We start from the raw sequence: 17,697 nt of genomic DNA on the forward strand, positions 1-17,697 counted from the left end.
CTCCACCAGAATCCAACGCAGGCGAGACGGAGTGAAGCACAGGGGGTGGGCGGGTGGCCTCAGCCGGCACCATCTGGCACCTGGGATTCATCGCCACTTTCCATCAGCCCAGAGGTCAGGGGGGCAGCCGGGAAAGGACACGCAGAGCTGGTGTGTCCCAGTTCCTCTGAAACTTTCAGCTGACCACGCCGTCCCCCGACAAACTCTTTAATCATCCATCAAACCAGAAGAGTACGGTGACCTCTGCCTGGCCTTCGGAGTTTGCAAAAGAAGAAAGCAATAAAAAGCAAGACCAGGTTCGCCCCTTTGCTTCCTCCACCGCCCAAGAGTAGCGCGCAGAGCGGCGGTGCGGCCGGAAGGGGCCGCTGTTTGCTCAGTGCAGGCGCCCCGCCGCTGCAGCCGCGGCTGCCCGCACCTCCCACGGCCGGGCTGGTCCAGCCCCGCCAAGTTCCAACAGCCCCCAGTCGAGCGAGCGCCGGGAACGAGCACCGCCCGGGCTGGAGCGGACGGCTTTAGAAGAGCCTAGCTGCTGCGCGCGTCGGAGAGGCTCCTGGGAAACTCCCACGGCCCAGGGACTTTCGAAAGCAGAACGAGGAGCCCTCGCAAGCGCTAGTCTGCGAGTGAGCGCTCAGCTCGGCACCTGTTCCTCCAGCGCCGCCGCCTTCCTACCCCTCTGACCCGCGCCGCTCGCGGCGCCCGCCCGCTCCTGCGATGAATCCGGCCCTGGGCAACCAGACCGACGTGGCGGGCCTGTTCCTGGCTAACAGCAGCGAGGCGCTGGAGCGAGCCGTGCGCTGCTGCACCCAGGCGTCCGTGGTGACCGACGACGGCTTCGCGGAGGGAGGCCCGGACGAGCGCAGCCTGTACATAATGCGCGTGGTGCAGATCGCGGTTATGTGCGTGCTCTCACTCACCGTGGTCTTCGGCATCTTCTTCCTCGGCTGCAATCTGCTCATCAAGTCCGAGGGCATGATCAACTTCCTCGTGAAGGACCGGAGACCGTCTAAGGAGGTGGAGGCGGTGGTCGTGGGGCCCTACTGACCCGCCCTCCGCCCCCGCGGCAACCGCTCCCACGCCTGCCCACTTTGCCAGCCCGGCTGTGCCCCTCACTGTCAGAGACTGGGCGAAGCAAACCTGTCGGAGTCAATTATTTCTATCGACTTCGGCCTTTCGGAAAGGAGCGACCGGTTTCTCCCTCGCCCTCTGAAAGTCCTCATGCCTGGCAGTCGTAGGAGAGCGCCCAGACTTCTGGACTCAGCAGAAAGTGGCAAGAAGGCGGCGATTAGGGCGCAGAACTTTGGAAGCTGCTACTTACTTGGAATGCGGGGAGAACGACAGGGCGAAGGCCCTTCTCCACCCGCAGGTGGGCCAAGCTCTGGGGGCAAGTGGAGAGGGAGGGCAGGGGAGAGACCCAGCGGCACTGATCGCCTTGTGACCGGAAAAGTGACCTGTTAAAAGCCACGCAGCAGACATCATGGGGTCTCACAAATCCGTGTCCGGGTGCGCTCCCACTCTTCTCCTGCTCCCCACCAGCCCTGGAGGGGAGAGGCGATAAATACCTTTGATTGTAACGTGCCGTTTTAAGAGGTTTTGTGTTTGTTTGCTTGAATACAAATATTTGATAAGTCTTTTTCTGCCCCAGTGGCCTGTTTGCCTGCCTGAGGGGTTAAAGTTTTGTCATTTTGGGAGAAGGGGTGGGGGGAGGGGGAGCCTGCGAATTTGAGGGGGGTGAGTTGTTTCTTTTAGTGCATTTCCCACTGGGTCTTTTGGGAGGTGTCTAGCGTTCCTGCTGGCCCTGAGACAAAGACCCAGAATAGAACTCGTAGCTCGTGACTGCACGGTTTACGCCACAAAAGTGCTCTTGACATCCGTGACACCGTTTTGACTTTTTGTTTTTTTTTTCTTATTTAACATTTCCTTAATAAATGCAACATTTAAGCGTTTTGTTCCTGGCCTCCTGGTGGTCATTCTGCGCTCCCCAGCAGGGGGGGAACGGGGCGGCGGTGCGGAGTCTGGCACCCGGCCAGGGCAATTCACCCTGGAGAGCTGCGATTCAACTTGTGGATCCCATGGAGGGGCGAGGGTGGGGCCAGACGTAGAGGCCCTGGGATGATTGAGACAGAGCCCAGCCTCAGGCACAGTAGCCGTCCTGGAGGCAGCATCCTTTGTTTCCTCTTATCGTGAATATTTTATATTTCATTTAGTCTCAGCTCTCAGGTAGGCGAGACTACAGGAAGGCCCCCGCGGGAAGATTACACTTCCGTGCCAGGCTCCGGCGGGAACACAGGATTACACCGCTAATGAAAGTAGAGAAGGCTTGGACACTCTTTAGGGAGAGCGTCTCTACCCTAACCAACGTCAGCGAGGCGGCTTTGGGATGCTGCCCATGGGCGGGGCCGGGGCGTGGGGAAGGGGAATTATAAAATGCAAGGAAAAGTAGCAGCTAAGGTACACAGTGATGTTAATGCTCCCTGGGGTAAACCATTGTTACTAAAACATGAGATGCATTACTGTCGTTGCTATATTACTTTTTCTGGCAAAAAAGACCAGGTTAAAATAAAGGTTCAGCCTGTTCTTTGTAATTTAGTCTGCCGCAGACCAGGCAAATTGTTGAGAGGAGTTAGCCGAGGTCCTGAATGTGGGAGATGAGTATTACAACCCCAACTGGGAAGGATATTTGGAGTAGGGCTACAGATGGTCATTGACATATTTAAGGCTCAGAAATTCAACAGTGTTAGAAAGAAATGCCTAAAAACCGTGCCTCTGAAAATAACCCAAAGGATACAATAGCTTCGAGCATAAACTTGACAAAAGGTTTTGAGCAGTTTATTTTTATGCCTGGGACGGGATCCTAAATATTTTCAAGACTATAAAGAATCCACTAAGATGCTATAGAGCAATTAAAATTTCAAAAACTTCACAATGGCAGCTATAAGAGTAACTAAAATCAAATAACAATAAAGTGTTCCATTTACTCAGAAAGCACAACTGGTGTAAACAATGTTAATGACTCAAAGATTGGGATCAAAAGTTTTGAGTGCCTTTAATGTCATATCCACTATTAAGTGTCCTTTTCACTCTCAAGTAAACCTTGTCAGAAATTACAACCTAGGATGGTTTTTTGAATTCTAGTGGATATCAGGATTGAGAAAAGAGGATTTTGAAGTTTTGCTTGTTGTTCCTGTCTTTTAAACAGGTAAGGGTTTGTTTGCTTGTTTGTTGTTTTGGTATCTGGGTGGGGCCGGGGTCAAGAGATAGTCAATAGGTAGTCAGCAGGAGTCTCGGAAGTCAATTTACTTTTACTAACCCACAGGACAAGAAATGGCAATGTTCTGTTTTGTAGACGGTTTCTGTGGCACTGAGTTAATCTGCTGCCTACATGTTTCAAAGGGAGAGACAAAGCAGAGCAATGGATTCTCTGGGACAAACCAGACACTTAAAATGTAACTCAGGCTCTTCTCAGGTCCCTTCCTCTGGAAGATTTGTTAGCTTACCTGTGAATTCAGTAGTCTGATAGAACTCGATTTGGGATAAAAAAACAAATCAGCTAGAGTGTAGGAATCTTGCATTGTACTCTGCTGCGTACGGGCGCATGCTTTGAGTTTCAAACACGCGGAGGCTGAAGGAGGGATCAAACCTACAGGTCAATTTTAAATTGTATCGAACACAGGTTTTCATTTTAAACCAAAGTCCTGAAAGTTGAGAGAGAGCCTTCCCAAGGCTGAAGACCTTTATCTTCTCTATCTTGTTCCTCTTAATATTTCTTCACACCTCTTTCCTCCTCCCTGCATCTCAAAAGCAAAATCTGCAGTTTTTCTTTATCTCAACTATCCATATTTATTCTCTCACCCCCAGAAACTGTGATCATGAAACAAACTAAAACCTGCAAAATGTAGTCCTTAGGTACAAAAGGCATGTGAACACAGCTTTGTAATCTGTGATCTATGCACTATAGGGAAATGCACAGTCTGCAATGCATATAGCCCTGGAGACTATTTCCTGCCAACAACACTTCTCTCCAGCCCTTAGATCCATTTGTTACTTAGAGAGATGCCAAGTAGTTCTGGGTTTTATAGATGAGGCAATGTGTGCAAGAAGCTTTTTACACTCTCTATTCCCCGACGGCCACAGAGCAACCACTTTCTGGGGCCACACCACTCCCTCTTTCACTCTGCCTTTGACTCTCTTTGTCCCTCATTCTAACAACTGCTTTAAATGAAACATTTCAATCCTGCTCAGAATTTATGGAGTGTCGGTCCTTTCCCAGAGACATTCTCTAAAAAAAAAAAAAAAAAAAGGTTTTGAAAGCCACTCTCTGTGTTTCACCTAAGAAAACAATGTCAGCCTTAAGAGACCAGAAGTTTAGATAAATAAATAATCAAACAGGCAGGTTCTACCATGCCACACTGAAGTCCACCATTTGGTCAGTAATTACTGGGAGGCCCTGAGAGAGAGAGACAGATTCCTGTAAAAGCTTGCTTGATCTGGCATGACCCAGGGGGACTTATCTGATATTTCCTGAAGCCCTTCTGGAAATACAGCAAATGCAGGGAGAAGTTTTCATGAGACACAGCTGGTGGATTAGTGGGATCTCAGGCTAGGCAGACAGCTAGTGATACCTCTTAGCTTAATTGGGTGGCCTCTGTATAACTACCTTAACCCATTGTTGATAAGTGTTCTTTTTCTTAATATTGTTGATACGAATCTCCCCACTCTCTCTGAAAATGTAGCAAGAGCGTGAGTGCTGGACAGCTTGAGGGAAGAGAAAGCAGAGGTCACACTACTCTGTCAAGTCTGACATCACACTAGTTCCTGGTAGATGGTCCATGATTTCTGATTTCTGAGTCATGCTGGCTTCTCACTGGATCCAAGTCAATCCTGCTACTGTGTCTTCCTATACTAACTCTGAATTAGGAAAGGAAAGACACACTGGGCTGAGATTTTAGAAATTTTGGTTCTGGTCACTAAAAGCAGCTGAATGGCCTGATCCCTGAAATAAGGCAGACGGGTTCTAAAGAAACTTCCAATTCTATGATTCCATTGAATTAATTGGTTTAACATTTTCTCTCACTTAAGATGTTTCATAGATCTCTTAATTATGTGTCTTAAAAATATATTTTATCTTTCCAGTCTTGATCTTTTGTGTAGATGTTTTTCTCACAAAAGTCAAGTGCTCCTCTACTGGAGATAAGTTATTTACAATAATCAAAGCAAAATTTCAGACACCTAGCCAGGCCAGAGTAGATGATAGTATTTAACCTGATAGATTATGCATGATCTCATCAGTGCCTTAAATTTCTAGATCTCTGCCCTCTCAAAGGATGAAGCCATGAAAGTAAAGCCCGTTGTACTGGGGAGTAAGCAATTCTTCTAAGTACACATTCAGACTAATAAGCACTGTTGTTTATAGAAACTACTAGGGTGTTTGAAGACTCATTAACATCTAGTTTTTCTCCCTAAAGCATTTTTGCTTTTGAGTTTCTGTAACAGCACACAGCACCTGTTCCACCTGCAGTTTAGAGCCTTCCTTAACCCTGGCTTATCTTACTTGTCACTTTGGGGGGTTACAATGACAGGAAAGGATTCCAGGGTTCAGTTTGTTCTGTAAGACTGAAACCTAGTTTGACAAAAGCCTGTTGAAGCAGCAAGTCTGCAGTAATCCTCCAAACAGGAATCAATAAATATTTTTTCTACCTGTCAAATCCCATGTAGACCTGTGCACAATAGCTTAAATGGGATATGTTTTAAAAGCAGCTGCCTCAGTAGTAATTGTTTCCTAATGTCTGAATTTAAATGCTCAATAGTAAGTTGTTTCCATGGCCAATCTCACTTTGTTCTCTTTTCCTGATATTTTTGTGTTGTTTCAAATGTTGAAAAGACTTGAAAGTCCAGTATTAACTTTCAGAAAAATTAATTATATAATATTATTATCAGTCATATATCATTTATGGTGATCATAGTAACATACTTTGAATTTATATGTATACATCTTATATTTTATTATTATATTTGAGAAGCTTAAAATATTCCAGAAAGAGCTCCTATAAGGACTGTTGTAAGGATAACTACATATATTTTTTCTTTTTAAAATTATTTTATATTTTAAGTTTTGGGGTACATGTGCAGAATGTGCAGGTTTGTTACATAGGTATACACGTGCCATGGTGGTTTGCTGCAACCATCAATCCGTCATCGACATTAGGTATTTCTCCTAATGCTATCCCTCCCCTAGCCCCCCACCCCCCGACAAGCCCTGGTATGTGATGTTCCCCTCCCTGTGTCCATATGTTCTCATTGTTCAACTCCCACTTATGAGTGAGAACATGTGCTGTTTGGTTTTCTGTTCCTGTGTTAGTTTGCTGAGAATGATGGTTTCCAGCTTCATCCATGTCCTTGCATGTATTTTTAAATATTCCTCAGTCACATTGCAAACAGTGGCTTGCATCTGACCTAGATAACAATATACACTAAATGAGAATAAACAAAGCTTATTTTCATTTATTTAACTATGTATATTTTGAAGGGATAATAGATAGTTTTATTTTCCAAATATATTTAAGGGCATGCTTGCTGAAGTATTCTTGAGTAGGTAAATGCAGGTATAGAATGATCAATACTAAAAAGGTCAAGTGATCTGCAATAATGCTGGAACAAATGCTGCCCTGCCTAACCCCATTTTAAAACTGGTTTCCATTAGATAGTAATATTTTATAACCTCATAATTCAAAGAGTTACATAGTGTTTCTCAAGCACTCATGTATAGATGGTACATTACTACTTATTACTGAAAAGTATGAGATTATTCCTTTCCATTTGAACCATAAAACACTGGCACAGACAAACATATGTAAGGGAAGGTATATAATCTACCCACAAGAGTAAGAAATTGTTCCTATTATTTCTAGAATTCATAGTAATATAAATATACACATATAATTATGCCATAGCCTACATGTTGGCATATTTTATTACAGGGAGAGAAGGTTATAGTTTTTCTTATTTTTTAAATATTTGCTTTCTACCCTCACCAATTCCTCTTTCATTATGCACTCCTTCCCACACCCACATCTAAAGATATACTGCCCTGAAAGAGTCATTGATTTTTATCAGACCAAGACTCCAGATGTCTGATTGCTTTGGAAAAAGAATCCCTCTGGGATCCAGAGTGTCTCTTTTGCTTTATTTATTTTCCTATAAATTGAGCAGGATCATGTAGTTCATATACTAAGTAGTATTGATTAAGGCAGGTGCATGCGCACATATTCTCATACTCAGTGTTTCCTTTACTGTATACCCATGAAACATGTTTATTGTACTACAGACTAGAAATGAGCATCACACATTCCACATTCCCCAATTCTTTGTTTTACATTATTTATTTGCTTACAGTAAAACAATGCATAGGAAACATTGCAAGTAAATTGTCTCAAAATGTTCAGTAAAGAAGATTTATTTGAAGTGTCTGGAGTCTTACAATACATCTGTATCTCAAGATATATGCTTTAATCTTCATCTAAGAATTGTAAAGGAAAGAAGCTGAAACCCTAAGAGACAGAAAAGTCAAAGATTATATATTGCATAGGCTTGAAAATCTTTAAAAGCTAAGTTAAGAGAAATGAGCTGGGACCCTAAATTTGAAGAAGGTCAATGAAAACAAAAAGAACCTATCAAGTAAAGTCTCTAGAAATTTACAGGCAGATTCTAAATTCTCAAAACGATGGTTAGAAACTTGTACAGTTAGAGGGCTTAATAAAAGGATCGAAGACTGCTGAGAGGAAGGACTAAACATTGTGAGAATGTGGAAAGTTGTAAATTCCTTCTCTATTTCTCTTTTCTTCTCTGTGGAGTCTTGGAATATTGCAAACATCCTGTCCGCTGGCTCAATTTTCTTATATCCAAAGGAGAAAGAGGCCTTGCCAGGCCTTCTTATCTTTATCATCAATAAATATTTATTATTTAGTATCTATTATAGTCATGACTCTGCACTAGGTACTAACTTAGACCTTGGAAGTTTGGTGCAAAGAATAATGGAATTTAAAGGGGCCTTCTGTGCTAATATCCTATCTTCTGCTTAATCTGTTTGCACATGTCCTTCAGGATCTATCTGTGTGAGCCACACACTATCCTGGCTTCTCCCCTTGAAAATGAAGTACTCTCTACCCTTCTCTATAATTAGCACGGGGCCTGAAATACTCAAACAATTTAATTTGACTTTTCCCCATGTCTTCAGGCAGCATACACAAAGCTGGCTCATCTTTACATATTCAAACTCAAGATGAACATGAATATGGAAGGCCTGAAGAAAGTGCTCCAAATAAATATCTCGAGGCTACTTATAATTTTCTACAAATTCAGCTCAGGAACAAGGGTTTTATTCATTTTCCCCACTGTGAATTTTCAAGGACTGAATAATTAAGAAGATCAAGTGTAAAACTTCCTCCCCTACATTCCATAGATGAGCTTTCTAAGAAAATGATACATTCTTCTTTTAAGTAACATTAATGTCTCCTAATATCATCAAAGTTCAAGCTAGAATGGACTTTATTAATTAAAAATCTTTGGGTTACAGTCAACAAAAATCTAACTTAAGCTAATTTTAAATTAAGAACAATTTATTGATTCATGTGACTTGTAAGTTCCAGGATACAGGTGCATCACGCATGAAAGAAGCTGATGTCTGATGTCACTCAGACTCTTTCTCCATCTCTCAGAAAATCTCTCTCCACATGGTAAGAAAAGAAAAAACATGGATGACCCTGGGCCCACACTCATATCTCATCAGTTTAATAACCCCAGGAGAAAGCTACTTTTTTCTTGGGAGAACTCTGGCCCAGTTGGCATCTTGTATCAATTGCTGAACAAACCACTGTGACTGGGCGGCTGCAGGAAGAAGGGTGTACTCAGTCAATGGCCAGTGACACCCTTCTGGTGAAAGGAGAGAGAACATGGGGGAGGAGAGTTGGTTCTATTAAAACCAACCTCCTGTAGCTCCTGTGAGGATACAAGGCCATGCAAGCTCATAGAAGAAGGAATTCTAGTATCAAAAGAAGCAAGAGGCCTGCTGGAGGACCTATAACAACGGTCACCTAGCTCAGTGGATCCAAAGCCTAGAGAGGGAATGTCATTTCCCACGGTTCCACACAGCTAGTCAAGGGTGGAGCTGGTGATGGGATCTATGTCTTCTGACTCTTAATATTTCTTTTAAAGCTATTTATTCTATCAACTGTATTTCAGCAAGGATGAAAAAAGAAAAAAAGACTTTTATAATTTCTTTCAAGGTTCTCTTTGTTGAGTTGATGTGGCTCTAAGTGCTCTGGACAATAGCTCTGAATTTCTGGGGCAGGTATTGCCACCACCTTGCACCTGGTCATTTGGATCAGTCATTTGACATCTCTCTTTGCTCATGAGAATAACTCATCTGCCCTCCCTCGACCTAGTTAAGTATAAAAATCGATTTTATATGAAATGGTAAATTTTATGTTAAAAAGTTAAGCTCTGTGACACTCCATGAGATGGATAAAATACTAAGCATTACCCAAACTGATTTAACAAACTTATTTTGATGGAGCCTCTCTCATGACCCATCTTGCTTGGAAATGCTGCCCTGTAAGCACATGAAATACTTTTATTACTTTTCTTGGAAACATATTTAATTCTGTTTCTAAATTGCTCCTCATATGAACTCATCCTAACCTAGAGAGTTGGCTTAGCTTTCTCATGCACATGGAAATTGAACCATCATTGTTCATTTCTTTGGGTTTCCAGCTGCTTTGCCTGTTCCACACTTCTGATGAGGAAAATTACCTTCCTAACTGTGACTGTCTGCTTTGCAAGTATCATCTCCCCCTCTGAGACTTGCATTAGTGGGCTTCTTGATTCTTATTAACAGGTGAGGGGACGGGGTTGCTGATGGTGTGGCTGGAAGACAAAATTTCTCAACCATAAAGACTGGTGTTTAGAGGTTGTTTTTCATACAGCTCATCACCACAGGTAAACTCATCTCCTCTACAAATTTCCAGCTGTGAGACCTGAATCTGAGGCTGGAAACACAGTGTTCTCAGTAAAGCATCTCTGTGTTTGCAACATACTTAATGGCCTCTAAGGCACACTTGTACACATATAAAAGAGCACTCTCATTTTTAGACAATATATCCTCTTTTCTTGGCATGATGGTCCTCCTATATTTGGATAATTTCTTTTTCAGGAATAACTTTACAAAAACAAATAACTTTCAATTGTTAATAACATAAGCCATTCTCCTCTAGACATGATTTACTTTGTGAGTAATTCTTGATTGCTTTATACCCAATAGCTAATTATCCAGTTATTACTCAGTGATAGTTTTTCTATACTACTAACTTCCTCAGTCAGTGTTTGGTAGTCTCAAGATTGGACCACTGTGGCAAAATTCATTTCACAGTGATTTATAACATTGTGTTCTTACTATGACACAGTAAACTGTGTGATACACTAGTCTATTTGACGAGAAGTCTCCAAGCCTGCTTGGATTTTCTTTTTAAAAATTAAGTATTTAAGATTTTTGATATTTTCTCAATGAATAATGATTTATTTCAAAATGTTCTTTAAAATTCTCTAATATTTAGAATGTTTATAAATAGAAAAATTTAGAGATGCCAAAGCAAAAACTCTGGTAAATATCAGATGCATCATTTAAACAATAACAATACATAAAGAACCAAAGTATAATACTTAAAACTTGAAAATTGATCATTGAAAAGTATTCACCATTTCAAAGGAGAATGTGATGGAAGATTTCCTTAGATTTTCTGTAAACATTTGCTTCCAAATTAAATTCATATCTGTATTTTATATGAGATTGTATACCTCAATAATGTTGTACAGAAACTAAATTTGACTGAATTCTTTGCATTTGGTCAATGTACTTTAATTCTCCAAATTCATACTTCCATTCTACAAAGCAAACAAAGACTTCACTGACTATTGAGATAAAAAGCCATTCAAAGAATGAACCTTGGCAATTTAATGTTGCGTTCCACTTCATGCTTAATGTTCTGTGTAGAGAAAGAAAAAAAAAAATGTTAACAGTGTTCCATGATTCAGTGATTTTTGAGATAAGAATATTTTCAATTTATGATTCCATGGTTCAGAAAGAGTGCTTAGATACTGAAAGAGTGCAGTGAGACACATTTCATGACCACCAAGGGCACTGTCTTCTTAGAGTCTGGGTTACCTGGCATGTGGCAGTCATTTAATAAAGATTGAGTAAAGTTACAGAGTTTTAATACTCCTGCGTTTCATTGAAATTATATGCTGGAATATTAGACTATTCTATAAACTCTTCTGACTTTCTTCTATCCTATGTTTTCAATTAATAAATGAAAAGTTTTTAAGATCTTACTTCCACACTGATTCCAAAGCACATAATCACCATATGATGTGGTCTTATTTTCTGATTCTCCTTTCACTGTTTTCTTCTAATTGGATTGTACTGTTGACATGGATAATTTTCAAATCCTGTAGATGGAAACTTGGTCAGCATCAAATAAATTCTTGTTGATACGTATCATCATCCATTTAGATAAGCGATTAATTGTAGTTGCTGCTAGTATAAATCATATTTGGTATTGTATGGATGTTAGTTCAAAGTTTTCAGAGTGACATAACTATAGAAGTTACATCATCCCACTCCCATGAAAGAGAAAATGGAGGGAATGAGGGGCTAGTAATTTTTCCAAGGTCATACAGGTAAAATGTTCTTATGCTAATCTAGATTAAAGATATAAATCTAGATCTGAGAATATTACAAATAAAAGCATTTTCCTCTCTGCCATTCTGCTAATTCTTTTGGTGGAGGATGGACAGTAAAGACAGTTTCAACTTTCTCACACACATGGTGCTTTGTCATTAACAACTTGGATCCACCAGTACAGCTTTGGGTAATGATTTCACATAGAGGAGATGCAGAGCAATTAATCATTTTGATAGATCTAGAGTTTGCTAGTAGCAAATGGTTCTAGGAGGTGGGGATGTCGATTTTAGGAGGCAATTCAAAATGAGCTTCAACTTGTCCAATTATATAGCCCCTTACTTGGAAATGTATACAGGTTAAAACATATATATTTTCTTTTTGGACTCTAATTATAAAGGTTTCTAATGTTCACATATATCATGTTGCTTAAATCATTTTCATTAAACTTCACCAATAGTATGATTTTGACTAAAATATTTTATTCTAATATGTTGGAGCTTATTTCATGATATAAATGAATATGCCTCATAGTTAAAAGACTTTTTTTGTGGACTATCTGTGCTTGCAAAGTTATAATAATTTTTTATTGAGCACTTATTATATATTTACCCCATTCTGAGCACTTTCCATGTGCTGGATCACACACGTGGGAATGAGGTAGTCTCTATTCCCATTGCTGAGGAAATTGGAGTGCAGAGGGATAATATGTTTATTGACTAGTTTTAGATACAAAAAGACTCTGGGAGACCTGAGTATTGGTCTGATTTTAATATGCTAAAACTTCACCCAGAAAAATACAAGGTCCTGTATTTGAGTCTAAAACAGCTGCCCAAGTACATAATGAGAAAAATGTGTCTTATCAACAGACTATAAATATAAAAGATGCAGAACTTTTGCTGAAGAAGAAGCTCTAGAAAAGTCAATGAAATTTTGAGGATGCCAAAAATAGTGAACCTAACACTGAGGGAGGCACTGAACCTCGTTAGAGGAGAGCAAGAATCCAGCTCCCCTCTGTTTTTGGATTATTACAATCTTAGAATGGGTTCTGGGCCTAATACTGCATTTTTAAAAACTTGTAAACAAACTCAGATATATTCAAAACAAAGCAACTAGAAAGCAAGGGTTTCAACACTATGTTAGACAAAAAATGATCAAAAGAGTTGGCAGTATTTACCACCAAGGAAAACAATAAATAAAGCCTCAGGGATAATAGGATAGCTGTCCACCAATATCTGAGGAACTGACACAACCAAGGGGGATTACATTTATTTAGTACTACCCCAAGTAGTAAAACTGGCAAGAGTGAGTAGAAGCAGCTATAAACAGAGGATTCAAGTCTTAACAAGCAAGATCTTTCTAATAGTTGGAGCTTTACAAATATGACATGAATTGCTTTGAGAGATAATAAACTCTCTGATACTGGATGACCATGCAGAAGAGATATTGCAACAGAGATACAAAAATTAGATGGGCGGTTAGACTGGATCTTTGAGTTTCAATCCTGTGATTTTTTTTTTTTTTTTTTTTAATTCTAGGCTCTTTCCTTTTGAACAAGAAAGAACAGGCACCTGGCAGGTGGCTATGCTGTCTGACCCAAACAAGCGTAGGGTCTCTGGAGAAAGCCCACCCTGAGTTAGGAGATTTTGGCTGTTATTGAAGTAGCAAGACCTGTAGACTTTCTCACTCACTTGTGACTTTTTCTTGCATCTTCCTCATTGTGCAAAAATCATCTTTTATCACACCTTCTCCATGTATATCATAACCTTCTGATCTCACTTTGAAATAGGCCATTCCTAATTGGTTTGTCCAGAAGTTACACTCAAAATGGCTTTGCGATTATTTAACTGAAGCAGGTGCAGACATAGCCTCTCAGCTTTCTATAAGCTCAAACACTAGTCCTTACATTAAGCGCCTTACCTCTAAAGGAAAATTAAACTGGCTCAGAGGCACCTATTTATCCAAAACAAAAGGATCCCTGAGGTACAGACTCATGGATTTAACAGGATTTTGTTTCCTTACTATATGAGTAAAAGGTGTTAAAGGATAAATCATTCTTTCTAATCCGGCACACGATGTAGTCTCAGCCACACTAAATAATCAAATGAAAGAAACATTTTATTGTTACTCAGGAAGAAAACTTAATACCTTTATGTCACAAGACTTGAGAACAAACACAGAATCCAACTCTGTGATTTTAGCATTCTATTTCAGAATCTGCACAGAACTGCAAAGAACACAGACCATGCTCTGAAGGATATGAGGTTTTTGCTAGAGTGCTCTTGAAACTCCAAAATCTTTCAGCAATATTGTAGTTGCATACTATGTCATACCTCCAAAGAAAAATAGAAAAAAATTTCCAACAAGAGTAATGTTTCAGGCTAGACTCCTTTCCAGATGGTAGAGGCATTCTTAGTAGACACAGACATGTGGAGACATGAAGACCACCGTTTTGAATGCTGATTGATCCTGTTCATCAAATTGGAAACAGAGGAGGTAATAGCCTTCACCACTGTGGAGGAGACCACTTACTAATTTTGAATCAAAATCAGTACTGTTAGAATTCATACTACTGTGTTGCCTATGTCTAATCCCTGGCATAAGAACTGCAGATATGCATCTTCCGGTATGTAACTATCTACTTCTTGTATAGTTTGTATTATTCTCCATACATCACCTGCTTTTTATTATCTTTTATTTCAATAAAAAAGTTACACTTGCATTTGTTAAATATTTTCTTAATGATATATTTTATATTTTGTAATAAAACAAGACCATGGAATCATAAGACCCGAGTTGTCTGTTTCTAGGTGATATCACCCTTAAACATAACTTATTATCAAAAATGTTCTGACCTAATTTTACAACATGGTGTGACCTTATAGTCCTGTATTCCAAAGTCACTGCAATCAGCATTGTCATCTTGATATCTTGCTTAAATACCGCTCGCTATAATATAATTTTATGTCCTGTCCTCAGAGTGGCCTTTATTTTGAAATTCTGCCAAGAACAACATTGTGAGTGCTAGAGTTTGATTAAACATAGCCCGGAAGAATGTCTTTCAAAGGATACATCTCACCCAGTTTCCATTTATAAAACACAAAGTAGCATATGCTTTGCAATGACAATAAATCATCTTCAAACTTAGACTTAAAAATAACAGATGATGTGGTCTTAAACTCTGATCAGAGAGAGGAATGCTTCCTAGAAGGAATCTGGTAGTTTATCCATGTCATACATCCCCTGGGCACCTGGAGGCACAGTGGTTGGGTGGGAGAAGATCTCAAACATGTGGCTAACATCCAAAATGGGTGCTCAGGACTTTCTCAGCTCTGCTGAGATCTTCAGCCCTGAGACCTCAACCTAATGGCTCATTTTTGTCCAGTTTCTGAGTCAATTTTGACTAAAGTAGAGCACATAACAGTAGCTTCCAGGTGACCAGCTAGTGGGATCTGATTGATCTTCAGGTACCTGGTGTGCTTAAGGTAATGCCTGGACAATCTTTTGTCCAGAGAACCACAGCTTTTCCACCTGAAGTCCACTTATTTGTCTAGTCTACTCATATGTCCTGGCTTCTGCTGCACATTGGGCTAACACCAATACTGCTGAAACTTTCCTCTTCCAGGAAACTGGAATTTCATTTGGATATACACCTAATTGTTGCTTGGGAGAGTCTAGAATTGTGATACCACCACCTCCCTTCATAAACTACTGCTTTGGAACTACTACTGTTTTGTCTCAACTATTACAGTGCATGCTCTCGGGTATTTAGAACAGCCAGAATCAAGTTCAAGTTAACCATACCTCTATGGATCCAAGGATAAGGATGGCCACTGACTCCCCTCATCTGTAGCCATGATTACAGTTGAGTCAACTTCTCAACACTGTTCATGTTCTCCATTCCTTTTCCATTCCTCTGATCTGCTAGAAGATCCTAGTATGCTTTTGAGCCTACGTTTCATATGCTACAACATGTTGAGTGCTATGAATGGAAAGCAAAAGATAGATGGAGTTGGAGGAGGGATTGAGGGGTTCTGCAAGCTTACTTAGTGACTTTGGTTATAGGTGTAAGGCTGAGAGATACATCTATTTAGTCAGCTATATATTTCTGCTTCTTCCTGTACTTACAAATCTAATTAGATCCTAGGCAAGGAACAAAGTGTTCAGAGAGAGAGGCTACATGTTCGATTAGAGACTGAAGAGGTGACTTAAGATGCTATTTTTGTCCTGAATTTGAGAAAAACACTGAATATGGCCACTCCCTTAATACACACTTGGATTTGGGATGGGTCAGCTAATAGAAGTCCTTAAAAACATTACTAAGATATCATTATATTTTTCTTCACTATGCAATTCTCCCACAACACTGCAGGGCAAGGTTGAATTACTTTTTAAATTATTTATCATTCTGTACTCTCTGGTTCACTCATCTTTCCCTTTACCTGGATTAAATAAAGAGTTGATTTTATGTGGAAGAGATTCCTAGAAGTGAAGAGGGTGAGGCTATAAATTACATTTTTAGAGAAATGTCTTTCCTCGGGATAAGAGTAAAAAGATAATCTTCAGTGTTCAAATGTTTCATTAAATCTTGTGTGAGACAGGGTAGTGAATCATAAGATCTGCAAAATCTTTCCAGAACCTATGAAAAGATACAGCTATGTTTATATGCCAGTGATTAGAAGTTATGGTTTCATGCAACAATATTCTGGCTTAGCCTATTTATGAGCCAGGACCATAGGAGATTCTCCATCACTTTCATATTTATAGACAAACCTTCATATTTTCTTATTGCAAGACAAGTCTTTTGAACAGTGACAAAGTTTCAATTCCTTTTGGAGTAGAGGCTGAATAGTATGGCTCGGCAAGTCTAATTTAGATTTCATTTCCTTTGATTCTAAACAATAGGGAAGGTGAGTGTGAAATGACTTTGGTTCCTGACACCAGTTGCATAGATTTATTTCAGTGATTGATTAAAAGATCACATGGTTTTGCTAAGCATTGCAAGGCTGCATCAATCTTCAAGAGAGATGAAACTGCCATTGATTTTGCCTTGCTGTCCTAGAAAGAAAATTCTGAAAGACTCCATCCAGCTATAAACAGGCATAAGCAGAGCTAATAGTTGCTTCAATTGCTGAGAAACAGTATGAAAAGAAGAGGTCCAACAAAAGCATTTGACGGTATTCTCTTTTTATTTAAAAAATGCCTTCATCTATTTCATTTGATCAAATAATTTTAAATTTAAATGCAGAAAATATGAATGATTACTGTAGTTAATAACAAAAGAGATATATTAGAAATATGTAACCTTCAAGAAGTAATTTGATATTTTTTAACTACTATTTACATGTATGGAGGAAAATACCAATGTTTGTTATTTTTAATTATAGAAGTGCATGCTGCTGTTAAAAATAAAGTTCGCCTTAACATACAAGCTTCTAGGAAAAAAAAAAAAAAGTGAAAATCTCTATCTGTTCCATAAAAGCTCCCTATGGGATGTGCAACAGTAAAATTTGGGATTTTAAGAAAGTGAAAGGAGAAAAAGATCCAGGTAGCCAGGTAGCGGCAGATACAAATTTTACTCTACGAACTCAAATATACAAATACTGTAATTTTATTTTTCTACAATTTATAGAAGGAGCTCTCATAGTGTCAGAACAGTTCTTCCCCTCCATCTCACTCACCTTCTTCCTCAGAGTTAAGTCTATAGTTGGGAGCTCACAAAACGCCAAGGCTTGGGGAGGAGCACACATGGCATCTTATTCTTGTTATCTTTCCATTGTGGCATCTACTGAGGTGATTATTGTCTAATTGGTCTGGGTTGTGGATTTGTAGAGGTCCCTTCCCTGTGGAGCTTCGGCAGGTCAGATGACTCCCAGTATTAAGTTCATGTCATTCTTGAACGGATGAGATGTATTGTGATCTTCCCTTGGGAGTACAGGAATCCTTACACTGATCCAGCATGATCCTGG

At 39.9% G+C, this 17,697-nt stretch overlaps 1 protein-coding gene and 1 pseudogene across 1 annotated transcript; both read left to right on the forward strand.

The window, feature by feature from the left end:
• The first annotated feature begins 474 nt into the window (after positions 1-474).
• RPRM (reprimo, TP53 dependent G2 arrest mediator homolog) lies at positions 475-1,944 on the forward strand. Its single transcript, XM_010360096.2, has one exon. It carries the CDS (start codon positions 712-714, stop codon positions 1,039-1,041), a length of 330 nt encoding a protein of 109 aa, XP_010358398.1. The 5' UTR covers positions 475-711; the 3' UTR covers positions 1,042-1,944.
• Positions 1,216-17,697, forward strand: part of LOC104659925 — a 49,418-nt pseudogene continuing 32,936 nt past the window's right edge.

This window comes from Rhinopithecus roxellana, chromosome 14 (assembly GCF_007565055.1).
Source record: "Rhinopithecus roxellana isolate Shanxi Qingling chromosome 14, ASM756505v1, whole genome shotgun sequence".
In the NCBI taxonomy this organism is placed as follows: domain Eukaryota; kingdom Metazoa; phylum Chordata; class Mammalia; order Primates; family Cercopithecidae; genus Rhinopithecus; species Rhinopithecus roxellana.